The sequence below is a fragment of the Chelmon rostratus genome, chromosome 19, assembly GCF_017976325.1.
Source record: "Chelmon rostratus isolate fCheRos1 chromosome 19, fCheRos1.pri, whole genome shotgun sequence".
Classification (NCBI taxonomy): domain Eukaryota; kingdom Metazoa; phylum Chordata; class Actinopteri; order Chaetodontiformes; family Chaetodontidae; genus Chelmon; species Chelmon rostratus.
Genome location: NC_055676.1, coordinates 3,236,064 through 3,252,604, shown reverse-complemented (window position 1 = coordinate 3,252,604; position 16,541 = coordinate 3,236,064). Strand labels below are relative to the sequence as shown.

General features: G+C 40.9%; 1 protein-coding gene across 3 annotated transcripts in view; it reads right to left on the bottom strand.

Moving 5' to 3' along the window:
* The window catches only part of LOC121622953 (WD repeat-containing protein 7), a 106,294-nt gene that overhangs the window by 34,945 nt on the left and 54,808 nt on the right, over window positions 1–16,541 (bottom strand). For all 3 annotated transcript variants that reach the window (XR_006007807.1, XM_041960037.1, XM_041960038.1), the window contains exon 22: window positions 11,927–12,040. Coding sequence is in view for 2 of the 3 variants with exons in the window: in XM_041960037.1 (XP_041815971.1) it covers window positions 11,927–12,040 (114 nt within the window). In the remaining variant the exon portion in view is untranslated. The remainder of the gene's footprint in view (window positions 1–11,926; window positions 12,041–16,541) is intronic.

The following is a 16,541-nucleotide window of genomic DNA, read 5'->3' as shown; positions in this document are numbered from 1 at the left end:
AAGACTAGGAGCTGTTGGCAAAGGGAGGCTGCACAAATTAATAATATCTTTTAGAAAAATATTTGTTTCATGGTCTTTCAATTATGTTTGATTTTTGTGAATATTCTGAATGAAGATTATGAGGATAAAAGACATTTTATCACATGTCATTCTGCTCATTTTCACTAAAGAGTGAGTGTATATGAATGTTTATATACAAAATACAAGACAACATTTTATTATAATTTTGATGACAATACAGTAACACTGAAATTTAATAAGCAATAATCATCAACTACTGTAATTATCAATGACAACTGTAATTTATTATACAAAACAATTTATTACAACCCATCCCCAACTGAAATATGAGCATATATATTTGATATATATATTTGATATATATATATTTGATATGATAAAAAGTGTATCTATGTCTTGTTTTTTAGTAACCCTGCTGAGGAAATCAAACCAACAACCTTCCCATCCCTCCCCTCTTGAGCTGCACATCAACTCTGCCTCCATTGGTAATCAATGGGAGACTGGTAAGACCTGATCACCAGAGACTGAGGGAGGGGATCAATACCAGCAGGAATCTGATGTGAGAACGAAAGAGGGAGAAGGATAAAATGCTGTGAGAGAAAAGATTTAGTCAAAAAGGTAAAAAAAAAAAAACCCAAACAAACAATGAACACAAAAGAACTGTAAACAAGCAGACAAACTGTAAGTCTGAACGCAGTCACAAGCGCAAGACGAGCCTGAAAATATCTCTGGATCAGGAAAAAGTTGCATAAAACAAAGGAGCCATGCTGCTGTAGGAGGAGGAGGAGGGAGGAGGGTGAACACTGTCCTTACAGCAAATGTCAGGAGACTGAAAATCTGGGGAAATAATTGAAAAACACAATTAAGTTGATAGAGAAAAAAGATTTGAGTCCTGGACCGATGGCTGCCCTTCCAACCGGCCCGGGTCCATCTGAAGGTTAAGTGTATTTTACCGTCTTAAGACACAGACAGAAGAGCTATCTGCGCTCACTGCAAACGCAACGCTTCAATTAGATATATGGGAGGGGGGGGTGGGGGGTCTGCAGGAGATACCACCAACAAACTGAACACAACTTTATAGGAGATGGAGACCAGACAAAATCGAAGTGCCAGTTTTATTCACTCTTTAGTGACACAACCTGCTGATCATCCATCACGTTTTAGATTGATGATCCTGCTTGACTAACATCAAGAAGCGACTGCCTACCAAGAACCCACAGCACTCGACATTACACAGTCAGCTACAGTGAAAGTTGATGTTAGCAAGCGTTAGCTCGGTGTACAGCCCACGTGAGGCCTGGAACAATGTAGACTCCCAGGAATTCAAAGCTCTCCACCCTCTCCACTTGTTCCCCACGTATGCAGAGGTCAGAATGCTCGTCTGACCAAGACAAACACTCCTCTGAGTGTTCCTCTCGACCTCCTTAAGTCTATTAACTTCTATGTGGTCTTGTAGAAATGTGACAGCGCTCCCTGGTCCTATAATAAAGCCTGGCAGGGACTCCTTTTAGCACCATGGTGGACGCCCTGTAACTGACACTTTCTTCTGATTACAACATGCTGTATATTGCTATTTTGGAAAGGATATTAGATTTTGAAAATTACAGTACGTGCACATAAACTTCACCACACATAGATAAATACTACATCATGAATATGAAGTCAAAGGTTTGACTTTCTACCTCATAACTTTGACTGAAAGTCTTCATTTTGACTGATTCCTTGTATGTCCTAATAGGCTTCAGTACAGCGGTGATGCAGGACAAATTCAGTATTAACACATGTGGGAGGCCTATGCTACCGCGACAGCTACCACCAATCACATTAGCTCTCTTCACTCAGTGCTACTGTATGAGGGCACAGATTGGCAATATTAAAACCTGAGGTCTTATTTTTTTCCATCCTCTGTTATCTATTATATGTTTGTTTTGCAGTTTAATTTACTATGTGACAGGTTGTTAAGACAGCCAATATTTTCGGCACTCTGTGGCTGTCAGACCCATGCTGTTAATGGAGCGCTCTGAAAAATGGCTCTGGATGTTAATTTCACTAATGCAGGGACAGTGGAGGGCCTCCATCACACCACTTCTTCATAAAGAAGGAATTATTTTTATTACAGCCACCACAGCTTAGTCACGCTCTCCTCTCGCTCGCAGATGAATCAAAGCCATCTGACAGAATTTGATTTCAACTCCGCCAAATGAAAAGCATCACAGCCAAAGAGTGAGAGGGAGAAAATGATCTTCCTATCACACAGACAGGTGGTGAGAACTACAGAGGATCTTACAGAACAATTAAAATGTTCATATAAGCCCAGCAGGGTAAAGAAAGTTATCAAAGAAAGACTGTGACGACAGATCATTTTTTCTTTTTCTCATTAAAGCTGACTATTATATCAAAACAATTGTAATCTGTAAATCTGCTTAGCTGAGGGTTTACAGCCATAACAATTAAAACACCAAGCCAACTGATCTGTATGTTAAGCTTCAGACAATAAAAACAAAACTCAGACTATACATATATATATACATATATATATATATATATATATACATGTATATATATATATATACATATATATATATATATATATATATATATATATATATATATATATATATATATATATATATATATATATATATATATATATATATATATACATATATATGTATATCAAGGAGACAACTTTTTGATATCAAAAAGCAACTATCAAGTTGGAAAAGACTCGTCAGACGTAGCATGGAAGCGATTAGTGTTGTTTCTCTGTTGGACTGCTGAGAAATAGAAATGGAGGTGTAATAAGAACAAAGCTTGATGACAGATTTACTGGATAGTTTGTTGTGTCCAGCCTGAAGTATTGGATCAATCCAAGATGTCTGACAGATAATCCGCCAGGATTAGACACAACAAGCAGATCTCTGCGGTGAAAAGACAAATTATCTGAGAACATCAGAAGTCCACATTTTCCTGAACTGAATCACAGTAAACGCGAAGAAAGAAGCAGTGAAGAAGAGACAGAGACATTGATGGAGGCTGCTCCTTTACCTTAAATAAAAACTGCTACATAGACTTAAAGGGCCCTACTTTCATGGCAGCGCAGCGTCCATCCACAGCTGCTCCATACTGTATGACAACTTCCATCAGTTCATGAAATCCCTGCAGCCATCTGCAGGCAGCAGGACAGCGCCGATATGTTGATACATCTGCAGCCTCTGATGTGTGCTGCGTCAGAGCGCGCTGACACTGCACACAGACATCCACCATGTTTACCTTCATTAAGTCATGTGCAGACTATGACAGGCTGCTGAACCACACACACCTGTGCACACATCAGACCGGTCAGCTTTGACTCAGCGGTCCACTATTCATGCAGGAAATCTGGAATCCCCGAGGCTCATTAACACTTCCTGTATAGCTTGAGGTGTTTCATGATTCCTTCTTGAAATGGTGCAAGCGCTGTTGTGTCACATAAATATGATGTGAAAGTCAAATGTGATCATTTATGACATGAGATACAGTAGAATCAAGACTGACCCTTGTCGTCGTCCTCCTCCTCCTCTTTATCATATTTCCATATAAGGCAAACAAATGTTTGTTTTCTCTTTTATGCAGAGTGTGTGACGAGAGGAGGATCTGAGTCTCTGAGGTGAAAGCTGAGCTTCATAATGACCAATGTGACCATAATAAACATCTGGATCTGCCCGAAGGCCTGAACACTCCCCACCTCTCTGTCTGTCTGTCTGATGTCGGGGTGCAGGGCTCCAAACATGCTGTGATGACCAAAACAATCAGCTGCATCAGTCACATTCTAAATCTTACATTCATGTGCACCTTCATTTTCAAACCCAGCTCACCTTGTGTGATACCCGTGTTGGTTCAGTGACACAATCACAGCCTGCACAACTCAACCTGCACACACTTCATCAAAGCTTCTCAAAACACACCATAAGGGTGTGTGAGGCGTGTAATGCATCCTCACTGACAACCTGGAAAAATCTAACAGTACAAATATTGATACAGTCCGAAATAGTCTTTCATCTGGGAGCTGGGATGGTTAAGTAAGTTAAACATGTTAGTAATCAAGCAGCCAATCAGGTAAGCGGACAGTGACCCAGAAATCCAGTCATTACACCAGTCATCTCCATCTGTCTCCATCACTCTCTATCTACCTCTGTGTTACACACACACACACACACACACACACACACACACACACACACACACACACACACACACACACACACACACACAACCCCAAGGCCAGTGCTTTATCTTGGTGACACATTCATAAACCCTGACACACACAATCTCACACACTCTGTCCACCCCCACCCCTTCATGTGCACATTATCACACTGTCCATTCAACCATAAGACAGGTGTGTGTGTGTGTGTGAGAGAGAGAGAGAGAGAGAGAGAGAGAGAGAGAGAGAGAGAGAGAGAGAGAGAGAGAGAGAGAGAGAGAGAGTGAGTGAGTGAGTGTTAGTATGTGAGAGAGAGAGACACACACAAAGTGAGAGTTACATTGTTATCAAATGTTTAGGTTAGAGGAGAGGAGAGGAGAGGAGAGGAGAGGAGAGGAGAGGAGAGGAGAGGAGAGACTAAGCAGTGGATGAATGTACATGTTTTTCTGTAACTCAGTATATTATGTCCATACTACACCATACTTACTGTGTTTTGTCTGCATGTCCACAGGTTTTCATAGTTCATATTAATGGGTTTTGGAACTCCTATTATTATTTTTGTCTTACTTCCATTTCAGAGGTAACAGGAAGCTCTATGTTGCCGTGGATTCAGTGAGTTACACTGTGGGCTACAAGGTGGTACCTTTCAAAGTATGCTGAATGAGTATCAGTGGATTACTCTGATACTGATAAAAAAATAAAAAATTGCTTTCTTCCTGTGATACTTGGATTTGTGGATGTTTACTTGCGATCATCATCAGCTTATCAGATACTACAGAACACCTTACAAAGCTATACTACACCATATCATACTGTATTGCAATATAGCATACTATTACAATGTACATACTATTTGAATTTGATGTTTTTCATTGAGACATACATTGAGAGAGAGCAATAAAAAAACAGTTAAATTCCATGTATGTGTCCTTATACTTGGCCAATAAAGCTGATTGTGATACTGATACTACACCATGCTACAATATACCATAGTGTCCTGTACTGTCCTGACCTGCTATCTTAGATATTGCTGTTTCTGTACCACAGCCAGCAGAAATACATTCCTGTACATTAATAATATTAGGACAATAACTTCACTCTTCTGTCTGTAATACAATAATATTCCCATACACCAGCTGGGTCCCTCACTTCAAACAGAAGAGACACAATCATCAGAAACAATCAGAGTGTTTGGAGAGTCGCAGCTCAGACCATTTATCTCTCCATAAGTTCAATCTGCTGTGAGGAGAAATGTGATCTGACCCAAACGACCTCCAGGCTCTGATATTAGATTAGCAAGGGAGGCTAGTGTTTCAGCTAACCAAATCACAACCGGGCTAATGACACCAAGAGGTGAGGGTCAGCCTGACCTTTGACCTCTGACCTCTATTTGTGCTGCTGCGGACCTCTCACAAGGACACTACTTTCCTCCCCTCCTGCCAACAAACAGGATGAGGAACTGATGTCAGACAGAAAATACTACTACAATTATCCATCTACAGTGTAGTTTCATTTTACATGTTGTTGGCTGGAATGAATAAGATGATGTGTACTGGGCTAGGAATCCTGAAGGAGGCAGTACAGAGAACATGCACGTGTGTGCATGCGTGTGTGTTTCAGTGTGTGAGGGAGGGGGTGTCCGGCAGGGACCTTTGACCTCTCTAGGGTCAGCTCCTCCATCACAGGCAGAGATGAGATACTCTCTCCGTTTTCCCTCCAATGTGGAACCATATTACTGCTCCACATGGATATGAAAGGGGTTTAATGCAGCTGCAGATATTTCATGTTGAACTGAAAAGTACACTGCCGTTACCAGTTATTATATCTATTAAAACAGTCCACAAGACAAGAGAATACTACACACAACAACAAACCCAAAGATATTCAACTGACAAAAGCAAAGGAGCCAATCCTCACATGTGAAAAGCTGGAACCAGAGAATATTTTGCATTTTCACTTTCTGAGTGACTGAAATTAGTAACTGTTTGTTGCTGCTAATTTTCTGCTGATAGACAAATCAACTTTAATTCTTAATAAAAATCTCTGACACTTGATGTGATGAAGAGGAGAGATATCCAAACTGATATTTTCTGATAGAATGCCCAATTTAGCCTCAAATTTCCAAATTTAACCCCCAAAAGTCTTGATGCCTTCCTCTGTCTGCTGAGACTGTTCATGCAGGAGAAAGAAAAGCTGCTTGTTATTAGGAGTGTTACAGTGCCTGGATTTGCTTCGAATGCTTTGGTACTGGATGTTCGATTTGGCACGTCCTAGAAACCATGCTCAGGTTAGCCACTGGACAAATACAGTAGCTCATATTGAGCAAAAGGCATCGATATGGCGAACACAATGAGAAAACAGACCCAGAGGAGGCTGCAGTGTCTTCTCTATCGTTTATGTTTCCCAGTGAGTTACAGCATCGCTGGATTAAGAGTGGTGGATCAGGAAAAATCACATTCAAGCCAACATGCTAAACCATTTGCAACAGCATCACCACATGCACGACTTGAGCCCCTGCTATACAGTTCCTTCATGAGTGCATCAGTCAATACACCGTTCCTGTACTAGGAACACAAGCTGAAATAAACCAGGAATAAACCACTGCCCTGTATAAGCACAAGCTGCAGTCATCCAAGAAATATCCACAGCCCCATTAGTTCCTCTCACTGCCAATGGATGGACGGACGTCGAGGGCTACAGAGAGCTAAAACTCTACATTACAGCATCAATGTAACATTGAATGCTTATATATTTTTAAAATATGACATATAACACATGTTTTTCAATGTTTATTTTCTTTTATGTTCTGTCCTGACATAATAATAGTATTAATTAATAATAATAATGTGGACATCTCCCGCCATTACACCCTGACAGATCAGAAATCGAATCTCATGAACTGTAACACACAGAACTGTCCTACGTTGTTTTTCTGATTCACGCTTTAAGTGCTACCAGTTTACCACCTGTTTCACTCTATTCACTGTACTGCGTCAGAGTCATTTGTTCATGTATTCACTGTATGTATTATTTACTGTACTTTGTATAGATGTTTGGCAACATGTTTTTCCATCAAAATGTCATGCCAATAGAGATTCAGTTAACTAAACTGAAGTGTGTGTGTGTGTGTGTTTGTGTGTGTCCGTATGTGGGTGTGTGTTTGTGTGAGAGAGCAAGAGACAGTGTGTATGTGTGTATGTGTGCATGTGTGCGTGGGTGGAAAAGGGTGCTGTGGGTCCTAATGACATCCCCTGACACTGCTAGGGACATAATTACAGCGCTCCAACACAACACAACACACACATGCACACGCACACACACACACACAGGTTTATGTTTGGACGTGTGTGTGCATGTCAGATCTGGTCTGGGAGGTTTTGCAGCTGTGGCACCAAGCAACAACTGTTGTCACCTGCGCATCCTAAACTGTGTGTGTGTGCGTGTGTGTGACAGGGGAGACAGTACACTGAGGTGATGAGTCTATCGCCGTGGTAACAGCCTGCAGCCAAGTGATTCTGTGGCTGTCGACATCTCTGCCTTTTTCCCCCTTTGTCTCCTCTTCTCATCTCCTCTGTTTTTGTTTCCTCTTGTCTCCTCTTTCCTCTTCTCCTGTCCTCTCCTACTTTCTTCTTCTCTACTCTCTACTTTATTTCTCTCCTATTCCTTTTCTCCTCTCTTTTTTCTGCTGTTTTCCTCCATTGTCTCTTCTCCACTCTGCTCCCCTTCTTTCTGTTTCGGTATTGAGAAGAGGAGTGATTACAGCCACCAAACCCTCTGCCTCTGTATGGAGTGCTGCATCGTGAAAGAAACTATCCTTTAACTGAGCTCATCTTTCTGTCTCATATTATTGTATCTTATAAGTAAATTATATACAATGTAAGAAAATAGTGAAAAATATCCAGCAGAGCCCAACGTGAAGTTTTCAAATACTTTTCAGATATTCAGTTTGCAATGACACTTTCTCGCAGTAAATTATCACACACCAGAGGATATTTGATATTTTCGTCTTCATAAAATACTTGTACTGATTATGTACCTAACGATTAGAGAAATGTTAAAACCTTTTCTTTCTTAAAATGAAAATAGAAAAAAGCTAAAAATGAATCAACACAATATTGATAACTGATTACTTACTTCGATTAAAAAACATTGTCTGATTGCAGCTTCTGCAGTGTGACGATCGATTGCGTTTCTCTGTTTTTTTTTTTCATCATAACCTGAATATCTTTGTGATTGTACACAAAAAAAAGACATTTGAAGATGTTGCCTTGAGCTCAGACCTTATGATGGCCACTGGTTGCTCTTTTCTAACATTTCATAGACTTAACTTCAAATATCAATAGAAAATTGTAATGAATTAATCGAAAATGAAAATAATTGCGAGCTGCAGCCCTGACTTTGTCATTTTTCGCTACTATAATAGGTCAATGAATAATTATGTTGGTGACCAAAACAAAAAAGTCTTGAATTATCAGAGCACTTACAGAATAGAGTAAAAAATAGAGCTACAAACAGAAATGGTGTCACTGTGATGTGTTCAAGGCTGGCAACACACACTGAACAGCTGTTGCTTAATTAAAATCAAAACTGGAATTTGATTTCATGGGGGAAAAACAAACTCAGCTGTTTGTCCATCATCTGAAATACAAATGGGTTTCCCGAAATGGTAAATTCTCTTTCTCGATTTTTAATAGTTTAAAAAAGAAAAGTTCACAAAACAGGATGAGGAAGGAACGAGGAAGGGAAGGAAGGACGGAAGAGAACGTCAGTGGAACAAAGACGGAGTAGAAAAGTTTGTTCTGAGTTTTTTCCTCCACAGCAGAGAAGATTCAGACTGTGTTTGAGGCATCTGCTAACAGATTTAATACTGCAGAGACTGAATGAAAAAACACTGCTGTCAATAAGAGAAAAATGAGCTGTGAGAAATGATAAATTGTCAGACACAGCTGTGATATTGACTGGTCTGAGTGGAGGATGGAGGGAGAGGGAAGGAAAGAACGTGAGCAGATAGTGAGACAGTGTTTTTGCAGTTTTTATAGAATATAACATTGTTAGGAGAATGTAAATTTCCCTTAAGACTGCAATAAAACTGATCAAATGAGACGATGGTGATCAGCTGCTGCAGGAGGAGGCAGAGAAGCAAAGTTCACAGGGACTAAGCTGCAGGAACAAAACTCAAAAGGAAACGGTGAATGGAAAATAGCATTCATCACTAGACCTGTCTGTCTGTCACAGCTAAACTTTCAGGCAAATGTGACAAAATATAAATGGACTGGAAAAGCATGTGTGTGTGTGTGTTTGTGTGTTTTCTACCTGTGCTGCAGGTGTCAGTCGTTTCATGGGGAGAAATGTTTCTCACCTCAGCGTGTATGTGAGTGTGAGAGACAGAGCGTGTGTGCACACTAAACACCAAACTGCTTTTAACACCAAGCAGGTCACAGTACGCTGGCATTACACATGGGCTGTGTGACACTGATTATGAAACACACACACGCATGCACATGTGCGCGCACACGCGCGCACACACACACACAATGATTAACCCCCATTCAGAGTCACCAGAGCAAGACTCCTAAATTCAGCAGCACATAAATGATAAATGAGTTTTTAATGTTTCTTGTATCAAACCAGATGAGGCTCCACAGGTCACAGGGGAAAATGATCCCTTAATTTTATACCTCAAACACACTCTAACAATTCACAGTGACTATAAGGAGAAATGTGAACAGCGGAAGTTGCTTTCAGGCATGAGTCATTTTGGATCTTTGATAAGATGCTGAATAGCCTCCACTAGCTCCAACTCCTCACTCTGTCCTAATGCTGGGACAATATTTTTATTTACTTTTGAGATGGTCAGCATGTCAGACTATAGACTTATTCCTTCCTGCTGTGATGTGGCCCACAGACACAGTAGACTACACGTACTACCATGTACCCTGACTGACCGATAAGAGACATGCAAGTCTTCTGTTGGGATATCATCGGGTGTCCCAGACTCTGCCTCATCTATCTTCCACAACAACACAGAACGCAGGATAAAACCAATCAAAGGTCATGCCCAATGCTCTGTTTTTATTCCAGACATTTCTGATACCAGCTTTAAAGGATAACTTTTGTTTTTTACAACCTGGACTTTATTTGTAGCATTAAATACGCCCATTTACTCACTCAGACAACTTTGGTGGCATTTGGAGTCGTTTTGAAGAAATTAGCCCCAGAGGAGCGGCGCGTATATCCCTATAATGCGAGTAATCGGGGCATCCGTGCGTAGCCTCTATAAACGCATAATCTGCGGCGAAACTCGTTCATATTCCAATATTTTGTTATGATATGCTGGTGCTATTCCCCTCTGAGCCGGCGGTCGGCTAGTTTAGCTGTAGTTTGGCTCAGCTATGGTTCGTTATTGCGTATTCTTAGCTGACCGCCACAGAGTCAGCCATGTTGTGGCTGGCTGCTCGCAGCGCCCGGCGTTCGGTAATGACATCATTCACGTCAGAGGTAGTTGCCTAGAGACGCCGGATGTTGATAACATGCCACCACAGGCTCAGAGGGGAATAGCACCAGCATATCATAACAAAATATTGGAATATGAACAAGTTTCGCCGCAGATTATGCGTTATATAGAGGCTGCGCATGGATGCCCCAATTACTCGCATTATACGGATATACGCGCCGCTCCTCTGGGGCTAATTTCTTCAAAACGACTCCAAATGCCACCAAAGTTGTCTGGGAGAGTAAATGGGCGTAATTATTGCTATAAATAAGGTCCAGGTTGTAAAAAACGAAAGTTATCCTTTAAGTGTGGTACACACGTGAATGGCTTTTCCTCTGGAACATGGTGTTTGGCATGGATAGTCCATGACTGGTTAGTTCCTGACAGGCGCACAAAACCAATAACACATTACAACTCTGAGTTATCTAAGCAGCACTTCAATCAGGAACGAAAATAGAGTCAGAGCTTTCCAGGTTTCCTATGATATTCTGTATAGTGTTCTACAGGAGCCTAATATGCCAGGGTTGATGGCAGGAAGGTTTGAACTGCAGTCACACAGTCTCTCCAGCATGAATTTCAAATGCAGTTTTTTTAAACTATAGCACTTAGAAAGTGTGGTCATGTCATCAGTGATGGCTCTGCGCTGTCACTGCAGTGGTCACAACGACTAAAGTGTATATCTTAACTCTGATGTTTTCATACAATGCTGGAAGAGCATTATGAACGTCTTTTGTGTAAAAATGCAAGAAGTGCTGTATTGCTGTGCTTTTTTGATTAAATCACATAAATAAAAACTGGTTGAGGAAGAAATGTATGGGATTGAAAAAACACTCATCGTGATACAACAGGTGCTGCAGCCTCGCAGGAAATTTAAATGAGCTAATTCATCAACCTCTTTGACGTAAAATGGATATATTGCTATTGTTATAATCCTGAATGATTAATGTCAGGAAAAAATCATGAAATGTCAGGAAAAATCAGACGCCTGTCAGATGGGTTTCCTGTGACTCATGCTTTATATACCGAGTTCCTGAGAAACATGAGCTCCTGCATACGAGGTCTGATATCACACGTCCTAATATCAAGAATCGGTTTTATACGTATAGTTTCTAAATTTGGCTAAAACTCCACAGTCCTATAAGAAAAAATAAACATCATATCTGCTGTATCTTAACATAAAATCAGGAATCAAAGACTCTTTAAAACCTTGTATTTTATGTCCCTACCTGCTGTGATGTCATCATCCGTGACGTCCAGTTCTTCCTCGGGAGCCTTGGTTTCTATTGGCTGAGCCTCAGGTGGAGGCGGGGCTGGAGGGGAGGGCTCAGCGGTTGTCCCAGCTGAGGAGAGAGAAACAAACAGTTAATATTAAATATCAGCACGTACTGTCACATGAAACAGACCACCAGAGTAGCGTGAGCGTCCATGGTCTGCGGTTTTCATGTTTAGCTACAGGCGATTTATCACGGTGCAGACACGGTGACAGACAGAACACAGACGCACACTAACATACATTTAGTCAAGGCATTTCACATGGCACGTGTACTCAAAGTGTATGATTGGAAGTACTCGTATGACTTTCCTCAATGCCTGTTATGTGCTGTTAGTGAGCTCATCACACCCGGTTTCTGTGCTGATCCTTATTATCTGGTTAACTGTCCTGGCTAAGTAGCTAATCAAGGTTTATTGGGCCTCCTTGTTATCTGGTGAATTAATGGAAACAGACACACACACATGCGCACGCACACACACACACACCTGGCCTCTCTATATTTAGTGTTTTCATTTAGCCCTTATCTCTCCATTGCCAATTAAAAGTGGCTTTTCATTAGCGGCTGGGTTAATGAATGATGCTGCACTAATGGATGAAGCGACCAAAGGTAACAGAGCCTACACTGGTCTAATCTCTGGGAAAACAGCCTAATTAATGAATTACACACATGCATACGCACTTACATCCACACTCCTTAATCACACTATTCCTCAGTGCTAGAAATCAGCCATAAAAAAAAGCTAATTTCTGAACTTGTATGATTTGGGTTACAGGTTTACAGCTGGAACTGTTTCGCCATTTTCATAGCTTCATCTTGGATCCATGCTGGTACTTGCTTGCTGCCTTTTGATCAAGTCTCAACCTCACCTGGCTTGGCTAGGGGCTAAACACCAACTGCCCAGAGGTTGCAGCCTATAAACGGCCCAGCCACAGCAAAATAAGAACATCCAGACAGGGTGTCGACAGGAAAACACAGCAGCAAACACTGAGTCTATTAATTGCTTTTTACAAAAATCCTGCATAGTATACCTTTAAAAAGGAAGATAGCAATAACAATAATAACACAACCATCACACTAAGTTCATGAGGAGACCCTGAGTGCACCGATAAAAAAAACCTGTAATTACAATGTGTGCAATTACATTGATTAATCCTGGTTAACATTGTGCTTCATGTTCCAATTAACCTGCTCACACACACAGCTGACAGCTCAACATAATGACTCTGTACAGCTTTATATCACACACATGCACACACTCACACTGACAGAAGGCCAATAAACAGCCTGGTTGTTGATTATCCGTCTCCAGCGTTAAAGTGATAAAACTTAATTGAACTTAATTAAAACATAATTGATGCTTGGCTGTGATTGGACACAAAGACTGACTGATGTTTCTATGTAAACAGAGCTCTCCCTCGCGCTCAATTTAATTTCAGTCCACACGAGCTTTACTGACATGATGCACAGCAGTGTTCAGCGCCAAAGCAACACAGCAGAACAGAAAAGAGCCAGTCATACTAAAGATACATGCAATACATGAGATTTTCTGATCTGGAAGGTGTCACTGTGTGATCTTGTCGAGTCCTATTTGTTTGTATTGAGAGGGCTTTAGGATCTATACGTCATAGTTTGACTCTGGACTCTGATGGGGAAGCACTGTGCAACAAAAACCGTAAGAGGAAAAATATGAGGGGAACCTGAGGGAAAGCAACAGAGAAGAATTATGATTATTATGATTCGTAACTCAGAATTTTAAAATAAAATAGCGACAGAGTCGCACAGTTACAATGTTGATTGAATTTTGAACTACACAGTGTGTAGAGAATTTATCCATACGTGATTGTCTGAAAAGGAAGGAGCCTTCTGATTGGCTACAGCTAATTCCCTGAAAACATGACATGAAATGATTAAAAGATTCTCTTGGGTCATTTGCTTGAAATACATCATCATTTGAATTAGGTTTATACACCAATTTGCAATAGCAAGCATGGTTTGAAAGAGTTTGTAATAATGGCTGAAATCCATTTTTAATCGAGACAATGAGGAAATGTTGTTGCTACTGAACGTATCTGTTCATCTTTCTACAATGTCCACTGCTGGCCCTTAAACCATGATAAATGTTTTAGGTTATGTTAAGACAACTCAAAGCACTTAGTTAAGGTTGGGGAAATTTGCTTGCCTTGGTTAAATATCTGTCGCCATGAGAACTGTAAGATAGGATGTGTTCACTTTTTATTTAACCAAATCACAACCAAATGGTTTTAGTCTACACCTGACCCCCTGCAGGACGTGAACTCTGAACTATCCAGGATTATGGTTTAGATTATTTTTTCTTCCTACAAACTCTAAGCGTGGCAACTGCAGCATGTTTAAGATTACAGACAACACATAAAGATCTGTGACAGGATGCAAACTCAGATTTCTTGCATCAGAGTGGGTCCTCCACACCCCCACTTTCCACTTCACTAAATGAAGGACACAGGACACACACTACCTCCTGCCTTGGCACTGGAGGTCATGAGGTGCAGACTGGTCCAATATTTCACACATTCCTGATAGATTACTTTGTATGGGTGAAATTATTATGTCACTGTAAGAACTTGACAGTTATAAAAATCTGTCTCATAATACGCCACTGTGCAGATCCAGCTAATTATGGTCTGCATCTGGTGTTTGAGGTAGTTCATTGTTAATGCCACACACACACACACACACACACACACAGGGCCTATATCTCAACTGTTCTGGGTGAGGGAATGAGAAAGAGAGATGCAGGAGCTGAGGGAGAAAAAGGACAGAGGGAGGTGGAGGAGGGGCGGATGACAGAGGGGGGTTGGGGGGCCGGTGGGCGTTCTACCCTGCACCAAGGTCAAGCTTGTCATGTCAGCCATGACACATAGCTCCCAGCATGCCTTGTTAACCTCCAGGATCTCATGCCCCTCTCTCCTGTCTGTTGCTCTCTCTCGTACTTCCTGTTCTTTAAATCACAGCGAGCGCTCCTCTCTTTCAGCTTCATTACTTTCCCATTTTCATCGTTTGTTTCTTTTCCGTATTTTGATTCCAAGATGAGGCAGGTCAGTTTCTTTTTAGCATTTGTATTATCACTTGTTCTTGAATTATTTTTGAGAACGCCTCACTGTTGAAACACATTTTTCAGATGTGTATCATGGTAATTTTCATTTTTCAATGGAGAGAAGACCTCCCATGTGTTCAGTGTATACTATTTCTGTCACGTTTGTTTTAATTTTCAATTTTAATTACTTATGAAAATACCAAAATTGTTTAGCATGTTTTTTTAAGCTCTACTCAAAAAACTAAATATCTCTCACAGAACCAACGAAACATTGGCAATTTTTTTTTTATATATGACTGATTGTGCAGAAAAGTTGGCTCTGATTAAGGGACAGTGGTCAGATGATGGTGTTCGTTATCACAGAACTGTGTGTGCCCCTGTTAAATCATTATGATAACTGAAATCACAAAAATGGCCCTGATCAAAAGTTGACATGCTCTTGAATGTTTGGTCAGATAATATACACATAAACACTGGCCATTAAGGGAAACCTGTAATAAATGTCTGTGTTTAGTCAATGAGTTTCTTAGCTTTTGAGAGAGCCCTGTATATTTCATTCAGGGCTACACACTGACTTTGGTAAAAACTGAGCCGTGGGGAAAGCAAAAGAACCGTCAGAGGACTTGCAGGAAAACGCAGTTGAACTTTAGAAATCAGGAGAAGGATATAAAACGAAATGTAAACACTTGAAAATGCTAATCAGCAGTGTTCAAACTCTGATAAAGAAGTGGAAAATTAGGGGCTCTGTTGATGCCAAGGCACGGTCAAGTAGACCAACAAAGGTTTCAGCCACGGATGCCAGGAAAATTAGTCGGGATGTAAAGAAAAACCCACAAGCAACTTCAGCTGAAATGCAGGCTCCTCTGCAGAAAATGGTACGGCTGTTTCCAGATGCACAATGACGAGGTACCTGAACAAAAATGGACTGCAGAAAAAAGCTGTTCCTGCACCAATGCAACAATATGCCAAACAGCTTTACCACCTGGGAAAACAAAGGGCCTCCCCCATTACATAACATAAAGGACTGCAAGAAATCATTGATGCAAAAGGGGGCAATACACTGTATTAAAGACAGGAAGAAGTAGAAGGGAAAAAGGAAAATAAAAGTATGGAATCCTAAAAAGAAACAAAACAAATTAGGAAATGAAAGGTAAGAAGAGTGAAGAGGAGGAAGAGAAGAAAAGGAAGGAGCAGGAGAGGTAAGGGGGGAGAGGGAAATGAAGTGGAAGCGATAGAGCAGGAGGAAGAAGAGGAGCGGTGATGAAGAGGCAGATGCAAAAAAAAAAGAAAGGCGAGGAGGAGGAGATGCAAGGATGAAGAAAAGCAAAGGAGTGGAGAAGAAGAGGAGGCGGGTCTTTAACAGCAGCAGGTCACTGAGTTGAAAAAAGAAAAGGCAGGATTGGGCGATCGAGGTAGATAGCAAACCAAAGACAGAGGAAAGAGAGAGAGGAAGTGGGGACTGCTGTTCAGTGATCAAAGAAACAGCTGCTTCAC